Source organism: Triturus cristatus, chromosome 2_1 (genome assembly GCF_964204655.1).
Source record: "Triturus cristatus chromosome 2_1, aTriCri1.1, whole genome shotgun sequence".
In the NCBI taxonomy this organism is placed as follows: domain Eukaryota; kingdom Metazoa; phylum Chordata; class Amphibia; order Caudata; family Salamandridae; genus Triturus; species Triturus cristatus.
In genome coordinates this window covers 1,183,750,250-1,183,771,896 of record NC_140581.1, presented here as the reverse complement: position 1 = coordinate 1,183,771,896, position 21,647 = coordinate 1,183,750,250, and the positions used below count along the sequence as shown (strand labels likewise).

Here is a 21,647-nt window from a genome sequence, read left to right as displayed (position 1 = left end):
GGTAGCCAACCGGTGCCGCGAAGAGAAGGCGGGAGGTGACAGGGTTAGAAACCGGCGCAAAAGCTTGGTGAGCGAAGGGAATGAGGGTTGTACCTCGTGTTACCACTTAAGGCAACAGAGCGGGCGCCGCGTCTGGGTCGGATAACTGGTACGTAAAATATGGATGGACGCGTTTCGAAGGTACAATGCCTATGGAGAGAAATGTCAAAATGAGGAGAAGGGAGTGAAGTGGCGTGTAAGTAGGAAGTGGGGTGGGTTGAGAGCTTACCTAGGAACTTCAATTTCCGCAGTTGGAGACACGGTAATAGGAAATCTAATGGGAAAAAGTTTGTTGATGTTAGGGGAATAGAAACTGGAACCGAGGAGTGATCAAGAAATGAGGACGATGGGACCGCAGTGGCGAAGCTTACCTCAATATGATTAGAGAGACGAATTCCGTGGCCATGCAAAGGACAGCACGTTCGGACGATGCCGGATCGACTGTGAAGTGGGTGTGCACCAGCGTCATGTTGTAGGTGTACGCGGTCATGTGGGCGGTCACATGGGCGGTCATGTGGTCTCGAGCAGTGCCGTGTGGGTGAAAGGGCGAAAAGTAGATGTATTTGGGCGCCATATTGGAAGGGTAGAGAAGCAAGGATTGCTCAATGAAGGACAGGGCGGCCAAGGAATTGAAGAATAGAAAAAGAAGGAAAAGTGAGATGGCCTACCTTGGCAGAATAATGAAAGTGTTATAAAAATACATTTGATATTAAAAGAAAATAAACGAAAATAAACGTGTCACCGCAATATACATACGAGAGGTAAGAACACCCGATTATGTACAGCATTGCCACTAGGGCATCTGAATAATGGCGAATGGGGACCGTGATGTACTGGTCAGTGTACATAAAATTGGGAATGAACAAGTCCAGCATGTTCTTAGCAAGGAGGTCTAGTCCTCAAGGGGGTAGACCCTTTGTGTATACTTTCAGAGTTCCGGTCGGTGTACATGAGATTGGAGATGAATGAGTCCAACAAGTTCAAAGCAAGGAGGTCCAGTCCTCAAGGCGATTCAATCCTCTGTGTATGCTTCCAGTCTTTAGAATCTACTTCAATTCCTCCTTGTTCAGCAATTGGGAGAGATCTGCGCCTCTCGGTGGAATCTTGACAACAGAAATTACTGTCCAGCATATATCGTCCTCAGAGTGGCATATGGCCTCAAAATGTTCGACCAATGGTGCATTTGGGGTTTTACATCTTAATCTGCTTCTGTGCTGGCAGATTCTTATCCGGATTTTTTGCGTGGTCTGACCTATGTAAATCATATCAGAGGGACACAAGGTTGCATAGATAACATTACAAGTATTACAGTTACTGAAGTGATTGTGAGGTTTACGTATATTCCCATATACAAACTCCTTACAGTCAGTCGTCGACTTTGGTGTCCACCTTACACATTTAAAATTTCTGTATATATCACATTGTGAAGGTGGCAATATTTGTACTAGATGTTTCACTACTCACTATCTCTAAAACAGAAACATCACTGTAATTGCCTGAATGTGTTTCACAATTTGTTGTCCTCATGATATGTAAGTCTCAGGATACAGGCTTGTGTCCCACTACGACTCTACTTACATTCTCTGGATCACTGCTAATTATTTCTACTTATTAAAGTTGCCATGCCCGGCTGGACATTGGCTAAAATATAGTATCAATTTTGACTATATTCATTGTATGTCCAACTATTCTTTCGCTTTCAGGGACCACTGTTTCCTGTAATACTTAACTTCCCAAGGTCCCTGTCTAATTCCTTTGGGTGCCCTTGTCCCCTTTTTACAAGCTGGTGAGAGGTGGCCTAAGGAGCAGAAGGATTTCTTTCTTCAGGTTTCCCTTTACACTCAACTGCGAATGGTCAGGCTTCACCCTGGTCACTCTCAAGTTAATGAAGTTCATGGACGCTTCCCAGCTCTCTGTCCTCGGCTGAGAGGAGTCACATTCCTCACCACCAGACATTCCTAAGTCTATATTCCTGCTCAGTTTTCTAACTTTAAGGGAAAGCATTGAAAAGGTCCAGCTCTAGACTAATGATAGTCTGCTAGAGGTTCAGGTAGGTAAAGTATAACTTTTTAAAAGTCACTTTTCCTAAATATGTAATAAAAATCAGACTTCCCCAATTAATTCAGTTTTTAATTAATATTAAAAATAGTGGTTTATTCACCTCTGGACCTTATCCCAATCCAAAGTTAGCAGACATATTATTTTATCTGAACTTTAGAGTTTCTCATATGACAGCTACAGTCCTAACGAACAAGTTACTTACCTTCGGTAACGCTTTTTCTGGTGGATACAGTATCTGCCTGTGGATTCCTCACATTGTGAATGAATATCCCCTGCGCCAGCAACATTCGGAAACTTTTGTAGCAGTCCACGCCGATGAGGTCGAAGACGACGTCACAGAGGAACGGCTCCGCTCGCGACTCCGCTGACGTCACCGGCTCCATAAGAAGACCTTGTCGGCGTGATGACGTCAGTTCCGCCCCTTTTTTCCGTGCCTTCGAGGCACACGGACCGACCGACAGCAATATATATATACACAGTATACACAGTACATGATATGCAAAGCAACACACACAGTGTGGAGAATAAATAGAAAGGCAAAAGAATAACACAATGCCTTTGACAGTAACAAATACATTTTGAAACACCATCAATAGAATTGTAGGTATAGAAGGATGGACAACGGGGAGGCGGGTGGGTCAGTGAGGAATCCACAGGCAGATACTGTATCCACCAGAAAAAGCGTTACTGAAGGTAAGTAACTTGTTCTTCTGATGGATACATCTGCCAGTGGATTCCACACCTTGTGAATAGATTCCCACAGCAGTGCCCACTCCCGGAGGAGGGTGTCCACCCTTCTATACCAGAAAGTCCTGAAGGACGGAACGAGCAAAGTGTCCGTCCCTCCTCACCTCGGTGTCTAAGCAATAATGTTTTGCGAAGGTGTGGAGGGAGGCCCAAGTTGCCGCCCTACAAATGTCCTCCACAGGAACCCCCTAGACAAAGCAGAGGTGGAAGACTTTGCTCTAGTGGAATGAGCTCTTAAACCCTCTGGAGGTTCCTTACCAGCCAAAGAGTAGCATATCTTGATGCACAAGACAATCCATCTGGAAAGGGTGCGCTTGTGCACCGCTCGGCCTTTTCTGCAGCCAACAAAGCCCACGAAGAGCTGGTCATCAACCCTGAAGTCCTTTGTCCTGTCAAGATAGCAGCTCACTGCCCTCCTAGGGTCCAAGCGGTGAAGTCTCTCCTCCTCCTTGGAAGGGTGAGGGGGAGGATAGAAGGTAGGGAGGGTAATGGATTGCCCCAGATGGAAAGGAGTTACCACCTTAGGCAAAAATGCAGCCCTGGTCCTGAGTACCATTCGTTCAGCATGAATGGTCAAAAACGGGGGTTTTGAACTAAGAGCTTGAAGCTCACTTACCCTCCTTGCCGAGGTAATTGCAATGAGGAAAACCGTCTTAAAAGACAACAGTCTCAAGGGACACTTGTGCAAGGGCTCGAAGGGAGAACCCATCAGATAAGTTAAGACAAGGTTTAAGTCCCATTGAGGCACAATAAAGGGAGTAGGAGGAAACCTGTTTGTGAGGCCCTTAAGAAATCGAAGAACAATAGGTGATTTGTATAATGACGGCTGATCCGGCAAGCAAAGGAAAGCCGACAAAGCCGATAAGTATCCCTTCACAGTGGCCACAGCAAAGCCTTGCTGAGCAAGAGAAAGGGCAAACTGTAGAATGTCAGACAGACGAGCCTTCAAAGGATCAATTGACTTCTCTCGACACCAAAGTACAAATTTGGACCACCTATAGGAATATATAGATTTGGTGGAATGACGTCTGGCAAACAAAATTACATCCACCACGTCAGGCGGGAGAGAAAAAGAATTCAGGTTGCCCCGTTCAATCTCCAAGCATGAAGGTGTAAGCTCTGGAGGTGGGGGTGTAGAACCTGCCCCTCCGACTGCGAGAGGAGGTCTACCCTCAGAGGGAGACGGAGCAGAGGGCACGAGGAGAGGTGGAGAAGATCTGTATACCACACCCTTCTTGGCCAATCCGGGGCGATCAAAATGACTTGGGCCCGGTCTTGGCGAATCTTCCTCAGAACCCGAGGAATCAAGGGTATGGGAGGAAACGCGTAAAGGAGTCGTGAGCCCCAACTCAACTGAAACGCGTCCCCCAACGCTCCCTGCATCGGATACTGGAGACTGCAGAATGACGGGCAGTGAGCATTCTCGTGAGTGGCGAACAGGTCCACCCGAGGAGTTCCCCACATCCGAAAGACGTGATGAACTACCTCCGGATGAAGCCCCCACTCGTGGTCGGCGGAGAACTGCCGACTGAGACTGCCCGCACGTACGTTCAGCACCCCGGCCAGATGATTTGACATCAGACAAATCTGATGGTCCTGAGCCCAGGACCATAGACGCAGGGCCTCTCTGCAGAGACAAAGAGACCCCACTCCTCCCTGTTTGTTTATATACCACATCGCGGTAGTGTTGTCCGTCAGGACTTGAACAGACTGACCGCGAAGGGAAGGGAGGAAGGCCTTGAGTGCTAAACGAATTGCCCTCAATTCCAAAAGGTTGATGTGAAGCAACCTTTCCTCTGGAGACCAAAGACCCTTGATCTCCAGATCCCCCAGATGAGCACCCCACCCTAAGGTGGATGCATCCGTTATCACCATGACCACCGATGGAGGTAGATGAAAGAGCTTCCCTTGAAACAGGTTGCCCCCCACGCTCCACCAGGACAGATCCGCTGCAGCTTCTCTGGAGATCCTCACAGACTCCCTGAGATCTCCTTTGTGCTGATACCACTGCATGCGGAGGCACCACTGGAGCGCCCTCATGTGCCAGCGTCCATGGTTGACCAACAGGATGCAGGAAGCGAACAGACCGAGCAGGCGAAGGACCTTCAGAACTGGAACGACCGCTCCGTTGTAAAATAAAGGAATAATTTCCTGTATGTCGAGAATCCTTCGAGGAGGAGGGAATGCTCGACAAACAGTAGTGTCCAGTACCGCACCTATGAACAGGTTGCGCTGAGAGGGCAGCAGGTGAGATTTGGGCACGTTTATCGAAAAACCCAATTTGAACAACAGCTGAATTGTATCCTGCAGATGACGTAGCACCTTCTCTGGCGACTCCGCCTTGATCAGCCAGTCGCCCAAATAAGGGAAAACTGAGATCCCCGACCTTCTGAGATGGGCTGCCACCACGGCCATCACCTTCGTGAAGACTCGAGGTGCCGAAGTAAGACCAAACGGGAGGACCGCAAACTGATAATGTTGCGACCCTACCGTAAACCGGAGATACTTCCTGTGCGACTTCAGGATGGGGATGTGAAAATACGCATCCTGCAAGTCGAGCGACACCATCCAGTCCTCCTGATTCAGCGCTTGAAGAACCTGAGCAAGGGTGAGCATCTTGAACTTCTCTTGCTTTAGAAAAAGATTCAAGATTCTGAGGTCCAATATCGGACGCAATCTGCCGTCCTTTTTCGGAATCAGAAAATACTGGGAGTAGCATCCCTGACCCCTCTCCTGCTCTGGAACCACCTCTATCGCACCTTTTTGAAACAGTTTCAGGACTTCCTCCTGCAGAAGAAGACGGTGGTCCTCCGAGCAAGCCCCTTGACAAGGAGGGTAATTTGGAGGGAATTCTCGAAAGGGAAGGGCGTGCCCATTTTCTACAAGATCCAGAACCCAGAGATCTGTAGTTACAGACTCCCAATCTTGTAGAAAATGGGTAAGCCGCCCCCCCCACAGGATTAGCATGATCCGGAATGGCGGATCTAGGGCTGCTTTGCGGTGGTGGGAGGGGCTGAGGAGGAGGAAGAGGAGGAGGAGAGTTGACGGCCACGTGTGCGACCCCTGATTCTACCTCTGAAACCTCTAGACGAGGAACCTTGCTGCTGCTGTTGCTGCTGCTGGGTCTGTCTAAAGGATCGAAAGGATGTCCTTCCGAACCCTCTGTACCTTTTAAAAGACCCCCTCGACTGAGATTGCAGGCCCAGAGATTTAGCCGTCGCCTTGCTCTCTTTGAAACGCACCAGAGCAGCATCTGCCGTTTTTACCAAACAGGCCAGATCCATCAAATGGCAGGTCCAAAAGAGTCGATTGCACATCCTGTGAAAACTCTGAAGATCTTAACCATGCACTCCTTCTGGTGGCGACAGAAGATCCCATAATCCTCGCCACTGAATCCGCCGTGTCCAGTCCACTTTGAATCACCTGGCGTGCAGCCGCCTGGGCATCAGTCAAGATCTCATTGAATCCAGCCCTATCCTCCTCAGACAGTTTTGGCACCAGCTTCTTAGCAGAATCCATAAGCGCATGCACATAGCGTCCTAGAAGACAAGTGGCATTCGTTGACTTCAAGGCCATGCTGGCTGATGAAAATACCTTTTTTGCTGATTGGTCCAGCCTTTTAGCCTCTCTGTCCCCCGGAATCTGAGGAAAAGCACCCTTGGACTTTCCTGAACAAGCTGCCTGAATCACCAGGCTCTCAGGCGAAGGATGTGACGTCAAAAACTCAGGGTCCCCTGGGGCTGCCCTATATCTCCTAGCAACCGTCTTAGAGACCGCAGGAGCAGAAAAGGGCTTACGCCACACCTCTAACACAGGGTCAATAATGGCCTCATTAAAAGGAAGCAATGGCTCTGAAGCTGCCGTAGGAGAATGTAATACCTCAGTTAAAATGTTCGATTTAAACTCCGTGGTTGGCAACTGGAGATCAAGCAGTTCTGCAGCCTTCCTGATAACTGCATGATAAGGAGCAACGTCCTTAGAGGGTTCGTCCGACGGTGGAGTAATCTCCCACTCAGGAGAGAAATCCAACCCACTAGCTTCCTTAAGCTCCTCAAATACTTCATCTGATTCTACCAATTCTCCTTCCTCTGCTTCCTCCAGAAGGTACCTCCGCTCATCAATAACCCTCTGAGCCTCCCTTCTGGACCGAATCCGTATCCTCGGCGGCGCCGTGTTCGAATCCGGCGCCGGCGTCGAGCGTGGATCTGCAGGAGCCGCCGGCGTCGAACGAGGTCGAGCCGGAGCCGGTGAGGATGGAAGCGGCATCGACGTCCTCGGTGCCGGCAGATTCCAAGACGGCGTCGCTGGAAAGAACGGCATGAAAGGGGCCTGTGGATATACTTGCGGCACCCCTAAATTAAACGCCATTGGACCCATCGGACCCGCAGGTGCACCAGTGGTGTACATGGCTCTAGCGAACACCCCGTACATAGCATTTAAATAATGCGAGGGGTCCTGACCTGGTCCAGGGAAAGCAGGGTACTGGTCAGGCATCACCGGACTCGGGCCAACCGGCGCAGACGGTGGAATCAACGGCGTCGCAGGCTCACCCGGGACTTGAAATTCTTCAACCGGGGCCGGAGATGGAGCCGGAGATGATACCGGCGCCGGAGATGGAACCGGCGTCGGAGCCTGAGCCGGAACCGGTGAAGCCGGAGTCAAGGAAGCCACTGGCGATGAAGGACCAGGAGGTGAATCAGGCACAGGAGAAGGAGAAACAGAGTCCTTCCGGAGTCAAGTTGGTGACTTCGACTTCGGAGCCGAGCTCTTGTCCGAATGATGTCGAGACGAGTGTCTTCTCTTCTTCTTATGCTTCTTGGCTCGAGAAGCATGCCCCGAAGTCGACTTCGACGCCGACCTCGACTTCGATCGAGACCTCGACCTCGTCCTCGACCTCCTTCTCCCTCTCTTCTCCATCTTCATTTTTGCAATGAACAGATTCGCTTCCCGTTCCTTAAGAGCCTTCGTGCTCATCTTGCGGCAGCTGGAACAGCCATCCACGTCGTGGTCAGATGACAAACACCACACACAGTCCTCATGTGGATCTGTGATCGACATGTGCTTGCCACACTCACGGCAAGGCATGAATCCAGACTTCCTTGTCGACATTCTCGAGAAAGAACAGAGAAAATCTAGATAATACACAAAGTAACAACGATGCTAACAACAGCGATTCCCGAAATCCGTTGGCTTCGACGGTGCGGAAAAAAGGGAACTGACGTCATCATGCCGACGAGGTCTTCTTATGGAGCCGGTGACGTCAGCGGAGTCGCGAGCGGAGCCGTTCCTCTGTGACGTCGTCTTCGACCTCATCGGCGTGGACTGCTACAAAAGTTTCTGAATGTTGCTGGCGCAGGGGATATTCACAAGGTGAGTAATCCACTGGCAGATGTATCCATCAGAAAGTGAAAATAACGTTTGAGGGCTAGTCACTGTAGGTACATGCTAACATTAAATTCTTGCATGTACCTTACCTCATTAAAATACTAGCCACCCTACCTAGTGGCTAAAAGACCTACTTAGGGATAACCTATTTAATATTTAACAGTGGTGGTTCTTTCCTGATATGAAGGTTTTTTTTCATAGATACATTTGAAGAAATAAAAGCTGCAGAGTAGGCAACAGGCTACACAGGTATGCCTGAAGCTATGATTTCTTTTTCACTCTAGTGGATAGAAGAATAAATGCTGTAGTCTAGAGGCCACGTTTACCTTTCCATGGCGCTGATTATTTCCCTGCACCATATATTATGGCCTTATTGTAGAGTTAAATATGTAAATGGAGGATTATCTAATTGTACCATATTTTGGGGTCAAAGCACATACTCTGGTGCCTGGACAGCAATGCCTTAGTGTACAGAGTTCAAAAACCAGCAATACCAGACAACAAAAAATTGTACTTTCTCATAGGGAAGAAATACCAACTGGAAAACTCTATTTCTATTTGTAAATAATCTGTTGTATAATAATAATACCATTGTTATGTTATGTGATTTGTAAAGTGCATGGCTGCCTCAACAACGGGGTGTCCCAGCTCTAGTGTCTTCAGAAAGCCACAACTGTGAGAGAGAGACCCGGGAAAAAAGAAGATGAACAGCAGGACACTTAGATGGTGAACAACCAGGTCTTCAGCGATTTCCTAAAGGACAGATGGTTCTGCAGGCGCCTTTTTTATTTTTATATTTGTTTTTTTTTACCGAGTTTTATATAGCACGAACTAGACCCGAATCGGGTATTGGAGCGCTTTACATAGCACCAGTTGCATTACATGAAGACACATTATTTTTTTTTTGTTAGGCACAGGAAGATTAAGTGATTTGCCCAGTATCACAGGATGTTCAGCGTCATTGCAGAGACTCGAACCCAGTTCCCCATATCCGAGGTCGACCGCCCTAGCCGTTAGGCCAACTCCTCTCCCAAAAGGAAGAGGGAGGACATTCCAGAGGGCAGGGGCTTTGGCGTGAAAACACCGACCGTCCCCCATTGCTCTTCTAACACGTGGTACACAGGCTAAATTATGATCAGCATAGTGCAAGGACCGTGAGAGGAGGTATGGAATCAACAAATTAGATAAGATAGGGGGCCCCTGAAAAAAGAAGATCTTATGATGCATGCACAGTGCCTTAAACTGAATACGCTTATCCATCTGGAGCCCGTGTAATCTGTGAATGGCATCCGCAGCTGTGCAGTATTAAGGATAGGAAAACAGCAAACGTTTAGCTGCATTTTGAGCCAACTTGAGCCTTTTAATCACAGGCTTATTTTCTCTAAGGAAAAGGATGTTGCAGTTGCCCAATCGGGAGACAACAACAGCGTGAACGATGACTTGATGAGTGTGGGGATAACAAAAACCCAGAATGGGTTTAAGACCATGTAGCAGCCCAAAACAGGTGCCTGCCAGAGCTTTCGCCTGTGCTTCAAATGTTAGCGCATTATCGAACCAAACACCTAAATTCTTAACCACCGACTTGGGACAGGGAAAAGTCCCAAGGGAAAAGCGCAACAAGTGGTCCCCCCAGGCGTAAACGTCCCTGACTACGAGAAGAATTTCCAACTTGTTGGTATTCAGCTGCAAACAATTATCCACCATCCATTCTGCAACAGCCTTCATACCTTTTTGGAAGTTAACCCGATCTGATGAAGGAGTGTCGGGAAAAGAGAACCAAGCCGGTTGTCGTCAGCATAAGACACCAGCACGAACCCCAGAGCTTTCACCACCTGAGCCAGTGGCGGAATGTAGATATTAAACAACGTGGGGCTCAGGGAGTAACCCTTTCGGACAACGTAGTGTAAAGTGTGCGAGTTGGAACTAAAAGGCAGAGACACCACCGAAAAAGAGCAGTCGGCAAGGAAAGATGAAAACCAGGTAAAAGGAGAGACAACAACCCCAATCTCTCGCAGTCGCTGGATGTTGTGACAAACCGTGTCAAAAGCGGCACTTAGGTCAAGTAGAATCAGTACAGTGGAACTACCTTCATCTAAGACACTGTGGAGTTGCTCGGTGACTGCGAGAAGAGTTGACTCAGTACTCTGCTGTGACCTAAAACCATTCTGGGAAATTACCAGAATGTTTTTTTCATCTAAGAAGATGGTTAGAATGGCATTAACGAACAAGTTACTTACCTTCGGTAATGATATAGCTGTAAGGAACATAGGTTAGTTATAGATGCCTTACCTTAGAATTACCCCCAGGCGTCAGACTGGATCTGGGAAGTTTTTCGTCAGCAGTACGCATGCGCGTTGAAAGGTGGTGTCCGTCGTCTCCGCGTTTGTCGTTGGCGTCGTGGTCGCCGGAATGACGTCGCGGTAGCTACATAAAGGCCACCCTTGCGCGTTGACGTCAGTTCTGTACACAACTTTCCACGCAAGAAGCGCAGAGCCATGCATGACACTGACCACTGGTGCACAGAAGTAGGGCCCTGAAAGGTAGTCCTTAACCTTATAAGTCAGTTCGCAGAACAGGGAGGATGGGTGGGGCGGTAAGGAATCTATAACTAACCTATGTTTTTTACAGTTATATCATTACCAAAGGTAAGTAACTTGTTCATATGAAAGAAACATTTAGTTATAGATTCCTTACCTTAGAATAAATACCCCAGCAATACCAACCCCGTAGGATAGGTCTGCAAACTAAGTCCTGGAGAACAGAACAGCCAAAGAAGCCGTCTCTCCGGACTTGGCTGTCCAGGCAGCAGTGTCTTGTGAACGTGTGCAGCGATGCCCACGTAGCTGCGTGACAGATGTCATTAAGTGGGTCTCTACATCCCAAAACAGTGGTAGCTGCCGTCGCCTTGGTGGAATGGGCTCGCAACTCCACTGGAGGCTCCTTCTTTGCCATGGAATAACAAGCTTTGATGCACAAACGACCCATCTGGAAATGGTCAGTTTGTGCACGGCCCAACCTTTTTTGGCGCCCACTTAGCCAACAAAGAGCTGGTCATCCATCCGCAATTGTTTTGTGCGATCCAAGTAAAAGAAAAGCGCACGTTTTGGATCCAGGTGGTGGAGCCTCTCTTCTACTTTGGAAGGATGTGGAGGTGGAAAGAAGGTAGGCAAAGTGATGGTCTGTCCTATATGGAAAGGAGTAACCACTTTGGGAAGGAAGGACGGTCGATTTCGGAGGACAACCTTGTCTGGTTGAACAGTCAGAAAAGGAGGCTTAGAAGAAAGTGCTTGGAGCTCACTCACACTGTGCGCAGATGTGATGGACACCAAAAAAGCAGTTTTTAAGGTCAGAAGCCTGAGAGGACAGTTATGTAGCGGCTCAAAGGGAGAGCACATTAGATATGCAAGAACCAGGTTCAAGTGCCACTGGGGAATTACGAGGGGCACAGGAGGAGTAATGCCCTTAAGGAAGCGATTTACAACAGGGGACTTGAAAAGAGAAAACTGATAAGGAAGCCTAAGGAAGGCTGAAATGGCTGAGAGGTGGCCCTTTAGAGTGCCCAGAGCAGAGTCCTGCTGGGTCATAGAAAGGAGGAACAAGAAAACCTCAGAAAAAGGTGTGGAAAGGGGGTCCACAGCCTTTACTGTGCACCATGCTACAAATTTGTTCCATCTGCAGGCGTATACTGTCTTTGTGGAGTGATGCCTGGCTGCCAAGATAACATCACAGACTTCGGGAGGCAGGTCAAACAACGTCAACTGCCGCCATTCAATCTCCACGCAAGGAGGTGGAGGCTGGACAGGTTCGGGTGGAGAACCGTCACATGCTGCTGCAACTGTAGATCCTCCCGAAGAGGCAGTCTGATCGGAGGATGGATGGCCATGTGAAGCAGCTCGGGATACCAGACTCTTCTTGCCCAATCTGGAGCCACAAGAATGACTTGGGCCGGGTTGCGCTTGATCTTCTTCAGCACTCTGGGCAGAAGTGGTATAGGCGGAAAGGCGTATAGAAGACCGCAACTCCACTCGCGACAAAAAGCGTCACATAGCGTGTGCCGCCTTGGACATTCCAACGTGCAGAATTGCTGACATTGTTCGGTATCTTCCGTGGCGAATAGATCTAACCAAGTCTCTCCCAATTGTCACAAGAGACCTTGCACCACCTCTGAGTGAAGATGACAATTATGATCCATCATGCACCTGCGTCTGAGTTTGTCTGCCCTGGCGTTCAGGGAACCTGCCAGGTGTTGAACCACCAGGGATATGCCCTGATGTTCCAGCCATGTCCAGAGGAGGAGGGCCTCCTGACATAGGGTCCACGGCACCACCCCACCCTGTTTGTTGCAGTACCACATGGCCGTAGTGTTGTCCGTGAACACCTGCACTACTCTTTCCCAGACAGGGGTAAGGAATGCTTTGAGTGCAAGACGGATCGCCCAAAGCTCCAGAAGGTTGATGTGGCGCCCGGATTCCGCCGGAGACCAGAGGTCTCTGATCTCTGCCTTCCCCATGTGGCCACCCCATTCCAGAAGTGATGCATCAATCACCACTGTGAACTCTGGTTGGGGAAGGGAGAGGGATCTGCCGCCGACCCAATCCTGGTTCGTTAGCCACCACTGCAATTGGTGTGCAGTGCCCTCCGGGATCTGGATGCAATCAGACAGGTTCCCCTAATGTTGTGCCCACTGGAACTTCAGGTCCCACTGCAGAGCCCGCATATTCCATCTGGCATGGTCCACCAGAAGGATGCAGGAGGCCATCAGGCCCAGTAGCCTGATGGTCATCCTGACTGAAACCCGGGACAGAGGATGAAAGATCGGAATCATAGCTCAAATATCCCGGACTCGCTGTTGGGAGGATGGACCCGAAACTGCGTCATGTCCAGAACCGCTCCGATGAAGAGGAGCTTCTGAGAGGGAGTCAGGTAAAACTTCAGCACGTTGATGGAGAACCCAGCGAATGCAGGAGGTAGGCCATAGTCTGGCGGTGGGAGACAACAGCCTGGGGCGAGCCCGCCTTCAACAGCCAGTCGTCGAGATAGGGGAAGACTGGAACCCCTGATCTGCACAGATGAGCTGCGACCACCGCCATCACTTTCGTGAACACCTGAGGGGTGCTGGTAAGGCCAAAGGGGAGCACAGTAAACTGAAAATGCTCATGGCCTACCGTGAACCACAGGTAACGCCGGTGGGCCGGCAGGACGGGGATGTAAAAATAAGCGTCCTGCAAATCCAACGCTACCATCCAGTCTCCAGGGTTGAGGGCAGACAAGATCTGAGCGAGCGTCAACATTTTGAACTTCTCCTTTCGGAGGAAGGGGTTGACGTTCCTGAGATCCAAGAAAGGGCGCTGGCCTCTATCCTTCTTGGGCACCAGAAAGTAGTGGGAATAGCAACCACGACCTACTTCTAGGACAGGAACGCGCTTGATGGCTCACTTGGTCAAGAGTGCCGAAACTTCCTGTTGGAGATGGACTAGATGATCCCCCGACATGCGATGGTACTGAGGTGACATGGCTGGAGGGGTAGTCTCGAAGGTGAAGGAGTAGCCCCTTCGGACTATTTGCAAAACCCACCTGTCCGACGTGATAGTTCGACAGTGGGGGAAGTGATGGTGAATCCTGCCGCCCACTGGCGTTTGGTGGCCCTGAAAGGTTGGACTAGGAGGGTTTGGAGGCTGCTGCAGAGGGGGCTGTGGTGGACTGGCCCGCCTGTTGGCCCCCAGAACCACAGCGATGGTTCCCACGTACCCGGCCGCGCAGGGGCTAAACAGCTTGTGCTGGACTGTAGCTCTGGACGGAATGTGGTGGGGCGCCCCTTCTGTAACCACGAAAGGGGCGAAAGGCAGACTGCGCAGGGCGGGAGATGGAGAGGCCCAAGGACCTGGCCGTAGCCCAAGAGTCCTTAAAGAGCTCCAGCGCATTGTCTGCCTTGTCACTGAATAGGCAGCGGCCATCAAAGGGCATGTCCATAAGAGTGGATTGGACATCCACTGAAAAACCAGTCGACCTCAACCAGGCGTAGAGTCGAAGGGCTACCGACGTGGAAATCGTCCTGTATAGTGAGTCGGCGGTATCCAGCCCACAGCGGATGATAAACTTCACTGCGTCTCTCCGTTTAGCAACTGCAAGGGAGAGTACGGCCCGGGCCTCCTCCTGGCACTGAGGCAGCACTTGTGCCACCGTATCCCACATGGAGTGGGTGTAACGACCCAACAGACATGCAGTGTTTACCGACAGCTGGAGGAAGAAAACATCATCTTGCCAAGATGGTCCAGCTTTTTGGATTCCCTATCAGGTGGGTGGTGCGTCAGTGAATGGGCCTTTGGAGGTGGAGGCTTGGACCACCAAGCTCTCAGGGGTGGGGTGTTGGGAGAGGAAAGTGGGGTCGCCCAGAGCCGGGCGGTGGCGTTGTGCAATCATCCTATCTACAGGAGCCCCTGGGTTGGGCCTAGACCAGGTGCCCAAAAAGATGTTGGTCCGTGCTTCATTAAACGGCACCAGGAGCTCCGAGGAGCTCGCTGCCGGTTGAAGCGCCTCTATCAGGAGGTTAGTCCTGACTGCCACCGTAGGTAGCTCGAGGTTATGAGCCTCGGCCGCCCTACGCAATACCACGGCCTAAGACACTCCCTCCTCGGTAGCCACGTTAGAAGGAGACAACATGCCAAGGTCTGGTGATGTATCCAGACCACTGGCTTCCCCCAGTTCCTCTCTCCAGTCCGGTTCATAGCCCAACTGGTCAGTTAGAGGGTCTCCAGATCCCTCCCAGTCCTACTTACTCTCCTCTGGCTGCCAATCTGGTCTCAAAGAGCCAGGGTAGAACAGGGGCACAAAAGTACCCGTCGGCGCCAGGTCCGGTGTCAGTCGACACCGGTACGGCTCCGTGTCTACCTCAAGGTGGAGGTCAGGTCGACACCGGCTGGGGACACAACCGGCAATGGCTGTGGACATGGTGAAGGTGGAAATGGCGCCGGGGGAGGTGTAAGTAGGTCGATCTGCGCCGAAGCATATCCAGGCCTGGAACCAAGGGGACCCTGCAGTGCCGAGGACAGAGCCGCCGGCGCCGAAGGCCCAGGACCCCCAGCCGAGTCTGCGGGGCCTGAAGGTGCGCTTGTGGAGTTGGGCTGCCCAAAGATGGCATGCATTGCTTCGTAAAATTGACAAAGCTGGGCAGGGGTCGCTCCAGGTCCCGGAAAGTGAGGGAAACTCGGAGTCGACCCTTCGGGCTCCACATGCGGAGCCGCGGGAGGGGCACCACCGGCATCCCTCATCGCGTCGGCCGACGGACAGGGAGAAGTCAAAGAGCGACGATGCTTCTTCGACTTCTTCTTGTGTTTCAACTTACCTAACTCCGAGTGCGAAGACTTGGAAGAATGATGGAGGCTCCGCGACCAGTCCCTCAACCTCCTACGCGACCGGGGCCTCGAGGTGTGCGGAGTCGACTGCCGGGCATCGAGAAGCTTTCGAAACCACCTCCACAAAGACTTCGGATCCATGGTCCGGCAGTCGGAGTGCGACTTGGGGTCGTGGTAGCGCTCCCGGCAGAATAGGCACACACTGTGCAGATCCGTCAACGACATCAGTCAGCTACTGGAACCACAAGCCTTGAAGCCGGGCATCCCTGACGTGCACCAGGAGTCGAAGACTCAAAAACAGTGTTGACAAAAGTCACCAAAAAGTCAGTCAAAAAATGACTGGAGGCCCCACTCTCTCCGGACCTGCACTGGCTGGCGCAGAAAAAGAAAGAACTGACGTCAGCGCTTGAGTGCGGCGTCTATGTAGCTACTGCAACGTCATCCCGGCGACCATGACGCCAACGTCGAACGTGGAGCCGACCGACGCCACCTTTCGATGCGCAGGGGTACTGCTGACGAAAAACTTTCCGGATCCAATCTGACACCTGGGGGGTAATTCTAAGGTATACCTAACTGTTTCTTTCAGATATGAGTCTCTTACTTTTGCAAGGAATGGAAAATGAGAAATAGGACAGACATTTGTACCTATAATATTGTATTATATATATATATATATATATATAAATATTGCCATTAAAATATTAAAAAAGAAATCCTATTACCTGAGTCAGAATACTTATAGCTATCTTCAAGTGTAACAGGAGAAAAGAACCGTTTTAGCACTGTCCGTAAGCATCTTTGGTCCCAAGCATCAGTGACTCGTCCTCCGTATGTAATTTCACCTGGAAATGATCAGTATTACATTTACATTATATATATTGATGTAATTTATTTTTATTTAGTCTCACAGCATCTCTGATGTTTACATCATGTGGTGCCCACTCTTCTATTTTCTATGTCTTACTTCTATACCCCTTTACCACTTCACGGGACTAACTAATAAACCCATATTCATTTACTCCATTACTGCAAAGTGTGCTTCTGCATCGTGGCTATCTTGTTGCTATTTAAATAGCCATGCTCCCTGTATGATAAGGGCTTCTATTTCAGGTTTTGTTAGAGCTTGGGTCTATAGTTTACATAATGTACATCCTGAATTCACATTGTTGATACTTTTCAGATAGAAACTGTAGACTCTGTACAACATGACCACTTATAAATGGATTGGCTTTAACAATAGTTATTATAACTCATCACATTTTCCCATCGCATTCCTATTTCACTGGCCAAAAGACCCTCTGTGTCTAATCTTCAAGGCCACACCAAGACTGAGCGTAAACTTAGGATACTACATGACCACAGAATTTAGGATCACCATCCGAACCTGTCCTAATTCTCCCACTTCCTCCTCGTTCTTTGATAGTTGTAAATTTCTATAAGCAAAAACCATATTGCAGCAGCTTAGTCCACTTTGGGTACTACACAGAAGCCTATGGCTAGCCATCTTAAACACACATTTTTGGATCACGGTAGTGATCAAACTAAAGGAAGCGATTCAAAGTCAGATTTGATACAGAATTGTCACCTTGGTATGTGGAGACATTAAACAAGAGGGCTGACCCAGAGAACTAAGTATATGTTTACATATTAAAATTAGGTTCTGCCTTGACAAATACATGTTTCAATACAGTGTAACTATGCTTCTTGCAGTAACATAATATTTCATTAGGTTATGGGACACTTGTCATTTCTAAGCAACCAATGGGATAACAAAAAGTGATAAATCAAAGTTCATCTACCTGTGATGTAGATAAGTGCTGGCCAAGGTAACTTTCCTTCTTGACAATAAAGGTTTAGATTCAGTAAAGCACACTCCCTGTCACTGTCGCTGAATTCATAGCATATGTTCCAGCCAAGAGGTCCAAACTTCTTCCTCTCCTGAATAAAATAAATATGTATAATTAAATATTCGAAATGCTCTTTTTGTTCGGATTTGCCTATTTTCAATCATTATGAAGGAACACTGAAGCACCCAATAGTGGTGACCTAGTCGAGTCATAAAGCAGTGCTTTTTAGACTTTTGAGTCGGCAACCTCACAAGCATTTAAAATGACAATATCAGGTAATAATTAAGAATATTTTTAGGAGACAATTATGATGAGAGCAGGGTCAAAACTAATTAATCACGGTTTTGCAAATAATTGTCATCTTCACGCCTTTAAACTGATTCTTTGCTGGAACAATATATAGTGAAACTGTAAGCCCTATTCTAAAAAGTTGCCAAAATCGTCAATCTTTTCTAAGCCATAGGTAAGTAATTAACAAAAGCAAACCTACCAACGTGAGTGTAACGCCCTGAACGTCTCAGGATCGTTTAACAGACACGACAATGAGGACGCAACCACTTGTGAAGGGTTAGTTCTTTTAATGAAGGCAAATAAAATACAAAGAACAAACAAAAGTTATAGTCACTGGAATCCTCCAGGCTAAGTACGTTACCAGCCCACAGCACGGATGGTCCTAACCGTCCTCTGCATATACGCCGATCCCGGCGTATGCCAACAGAGGGCAGAAATGAAATGGCCGACAATGCCAATCGGTAGGCTGTGAGGGGCACGAAGAGTGTTGGGGAGAATCGAGGAGTCAGGGAAACACCCAGCCGGGGTCTCTACCTGAAGGGAGCAGCCGCTCAACCTCTTCCTCAGACTGCACCGGGACGCGGAGTCACCTCCTGGTGATGCGTCACCGATACCCCAATCACAAGCAAGAAGACTGAACCGAGAGCAGCCGCTCGATCGATCCTGTGGACTTCCGAGTCTGTAACGCGGCAAACACCTCCTGGTGTGCGTTACAGCTGGCAGTCCCTGTGTCTCTGGTCGGGCTGGGAGTTACGACTCCAACCAGCAAAAGCGCCACTGCGCTTGGACTCAGCCGAGTCAAAAAGCGAAGCTCAATGGTTGACCGGTAGAGCTTCCGGGTCCTTCACAGGTGACGATGGGGCAAGACACGGCCCAGGGAGTAACGACTCGACCTACCTCCGTTCTTGCCTTACTGGAGCACCACTCCGGAACACTGCTCTTCACGAAGCAGGTACGTCGGTGTAAACACAATATCCGACAGCCTTGTACCTCCCGGTTCCTCCCTTTATAGGGCGTGTTTTCCTTGAGTTATGTAACAGCTCTCCTGTTTACATAAGGGCGTGTTTCCCTTGAGTTATGTAACAGCTCTCCTGTTTACATAAGGGCGTGTTTCCCTTGAGTTATGTAACAGCTCTCCTGTTTACATAAGGGCGTGTTTCCCTTGAGTTATGTAACAGCTCTCCTGTTTACATAAGGGCGTGTTTCCCTTGTATGACAGGAATTCTTGACAGTACATCCTCCCTCTCAGCGGCTCCCCACGGGTCCAGCGCTGGCAGGAAAACGCCGATGGAACAAGGAGACCAAGCGCGGAGCATGAACCCCTTCAGCCGGTTCCTATGAATGCTCCTCCGGGCCATAGCCTTTCCACGCAACCAGGTACCACAGCTTCCCCCTGCGCCATTTGGACGCCCGTATGCCCGACACTTCATACTCCACCTCCGACTCCACGCATACCGGCCTAGGTGTCCCAGACGGCTTGGAGGGTGCTGGTTTGAGCAATGATACATGAAAGACAGGGTGTATCCGCAATGACTGGGGCAAGCACACCTTCACGTTCACGGGACCCATACACTTGGTAATTCGATAGGGGCCCATGTACTTGGGATGGAACACACTGTTCTTTCGAAACCTCATGTTTCTTGTGGATATCCAGACGTAGTCTCCAGTGCGGTACAGTGGCCCGGGCCTTCTCTTCCTATCTGCCGCAGCCTTGTATCTTCTCTTGGCCTCTATTAGGACAGCCCTTGAGCGCATCAACGTGTCTTTTATGTGTGCCACCCTGTCCGCTGTGGCGGGAATCCTGTCCTCTCTGAACGGATGTAGAAATGGCAAGAACCTGGGATGTTGGCCATAGTTGCTATAGAACGGAGATGACTGTGTGGAGCTGTGAGTGGCGTTGTTATAGGCTATCTCTGCAGCCCATAGCAAGTCGACCCATTCTTCCCTGCCCTGGTCCACAAAACATCGCAGATACTGTTTGAGCGTTTGGTTCAGGCGCTCGGTTTGGCCGTCCGTTTGAGGGTGGTAGCTGGTGGACAGGGCGGTCTTAACATGCAGCGCAGTGCACCAAGTCTTCCAGAATTGCGCAGTAAACTGCGACCCCCGGTCCGACACGATCACCCCAGGTAATCCATGCAGTCGTACCACATTCTTTAGGAGTAGTGACGCCAATTCCCCGGCCGTAGGGACTCTCTTGCAGGGGATGAAGTGCCCCATTTTCGTCAAGTAATCCACCACCACCAGTATTGCCGTCATCCCCTGGTCTACCGGTAGGCCCACCACGAAGTCCAGTGATATGCTATCCCATGGTCTATCCGGGGTCGGAAGTGGATGTAAGAGCCCTTGGGTTCGGCCATGGTCGGCCTTCATGGTAGCACACGTAGGACACTCCTGTCCCCACCTCCTGACATCCACTCTCATGGTTGGCCACCAGAAATGCCGTCCCATGCTAGCCACCGTTTTTTCAAAGCCCAAATGACCTGCGCATGGAGAGTCATGGCACCAGATGAATGCTTGTTTCCTTAGCCTAGGCGTGGGTATCAATAGGCACCTGCCCTTCAGGGGTATCCCGTCCTTCAGCTGCCATTCTCTGTGACTGAGGAGCCACCTCCGCCATGCGAATGACCTGATCCCTCTCTTTATTCCCCTCAGGAAAGTATCCGGTTGGATAACCCCCAATACCATCCTCGGGGAAATGATGGAACGCTCGGTTGCAGGCAATGGTTCCTTAACTGCAGATTGACGGGACAGGGCGTCCGCCTTCCGGTTTTCCGTCCCCGGCCGATATGTGATGCGGAAGTTGAACCCCGCAAAGAAGATCATCCACCGCAGCTGCCTGGGAGAAAGGTGTCTAGTGGCCGTCATGAACTGTAGGTTCCGATGGTCCGTGTACACCGATACCACATGTCTTGCCCCCATCAACCAATGCCTCCATTCGGTGAAGGCGTCCTTGATTGCGAGAAGCTCCTTCTCCGCAATATGGTAGTTGCGTTCGGCGTCGTTGAGTTTGCGGGACATGTACGCAACGGGATGAAGCACCCCTGTGTCGTGGTTGCGTTGGGACAAGATAGCCCCCAGCGCCACATCCGACGCGTCCGCTTCCACCACGTAGGGGAGATCCGGATCGGGGTGAGCCAACACCGGCGCCTTACCAAAGGCGCTTTTCAGGGCCTCAAACGCTTTGTTCGCTTCAGGGGACCAGACAAACTCCTTGGACTTCCTCAGTAGCTGTGTGATTGGGGCCACCACTCCTGAAAATCCATCTATAAACCGCCTGTAAAAGTTGGCGAAGCCAATGAAACTTTGGACGTCCTTCACGCTTTGGGGCACCGGCCATTCTTTCACCGCCTTGATCTTTCGTTCTGCCATCTCCTGTCCCTCTGGACTCAGCATCACTCCGAGGAATTCCACGGATGTGACGTGGAAGTCACACTTTCTGAGTTTACAAAACAGCATGTTTTCCCTCAGCTTTTGGAGCACAGCTTTGACGTGGTGTACGTGCTCCTCCACACTGGACGAATAGATGAGGATGTCGTCGATATATACGACCACGTAGATATCCAACTCCTCTCTGAATACCTCATTCAGAAAGTACTGAAAGGCTGCCGGGGCGTTGCACAGACCGAACGGCATGACGAGGTACTCAAAAAGGCCGAACCTGGTCTTAAAGGCGGTCTTCCACTCGTCTCCGTCCCTCATGCGTACCAGATGGTATGCCCCTTTCAAATCCAACTTGGTGTAGATACGAGCTTTCTTGACCTGTTCCAGAAGTACACTGATGAGAGGCAAGGGGTACCGATTTTTTATGGTTATCGCATTCAATGCCCTAAAGTCCACACAGTCTCTCAGCTCCCCATTAGCCTTCGGGATGAAGAAGAGTGGCGAGGCGGCCGGAGACTTGGACGGGCGGATGAATCCTAGCTTG

At 50.0% G+C, this 21,647-nt stretch overlaps 1 protein-coding gene across 2 annotated transcripts in view; it reads right to left on the bottom strand.

Moving 5' to 3' along the window:
- Positions 1-21,647, bottom strand: part of DNAH6 (dynein axonemal heavy chain 6) — a 2,458,578-nt gene that overhangs the window by 231,777 nt on the left and 2,205,154 nt on the right. For both annotated transcript variants that reach the window (XM_085636629.1, XM_085636630.1), the window contains 2 exons: positions 17,384-17,522; positions 16,307-16,426 (listed from right to left, as the gene is read on the bottom strand). In XM_085636629.1, coding sequence (XP_085492755.1) covers positions 16,307-16,426; positions 17,384-17,522 — 259 coding nt within the window. The remainder of the gene's footprint in view (positions 1-16,306; positions 16,427-17,383; positions 17,523-21,647) is intronic.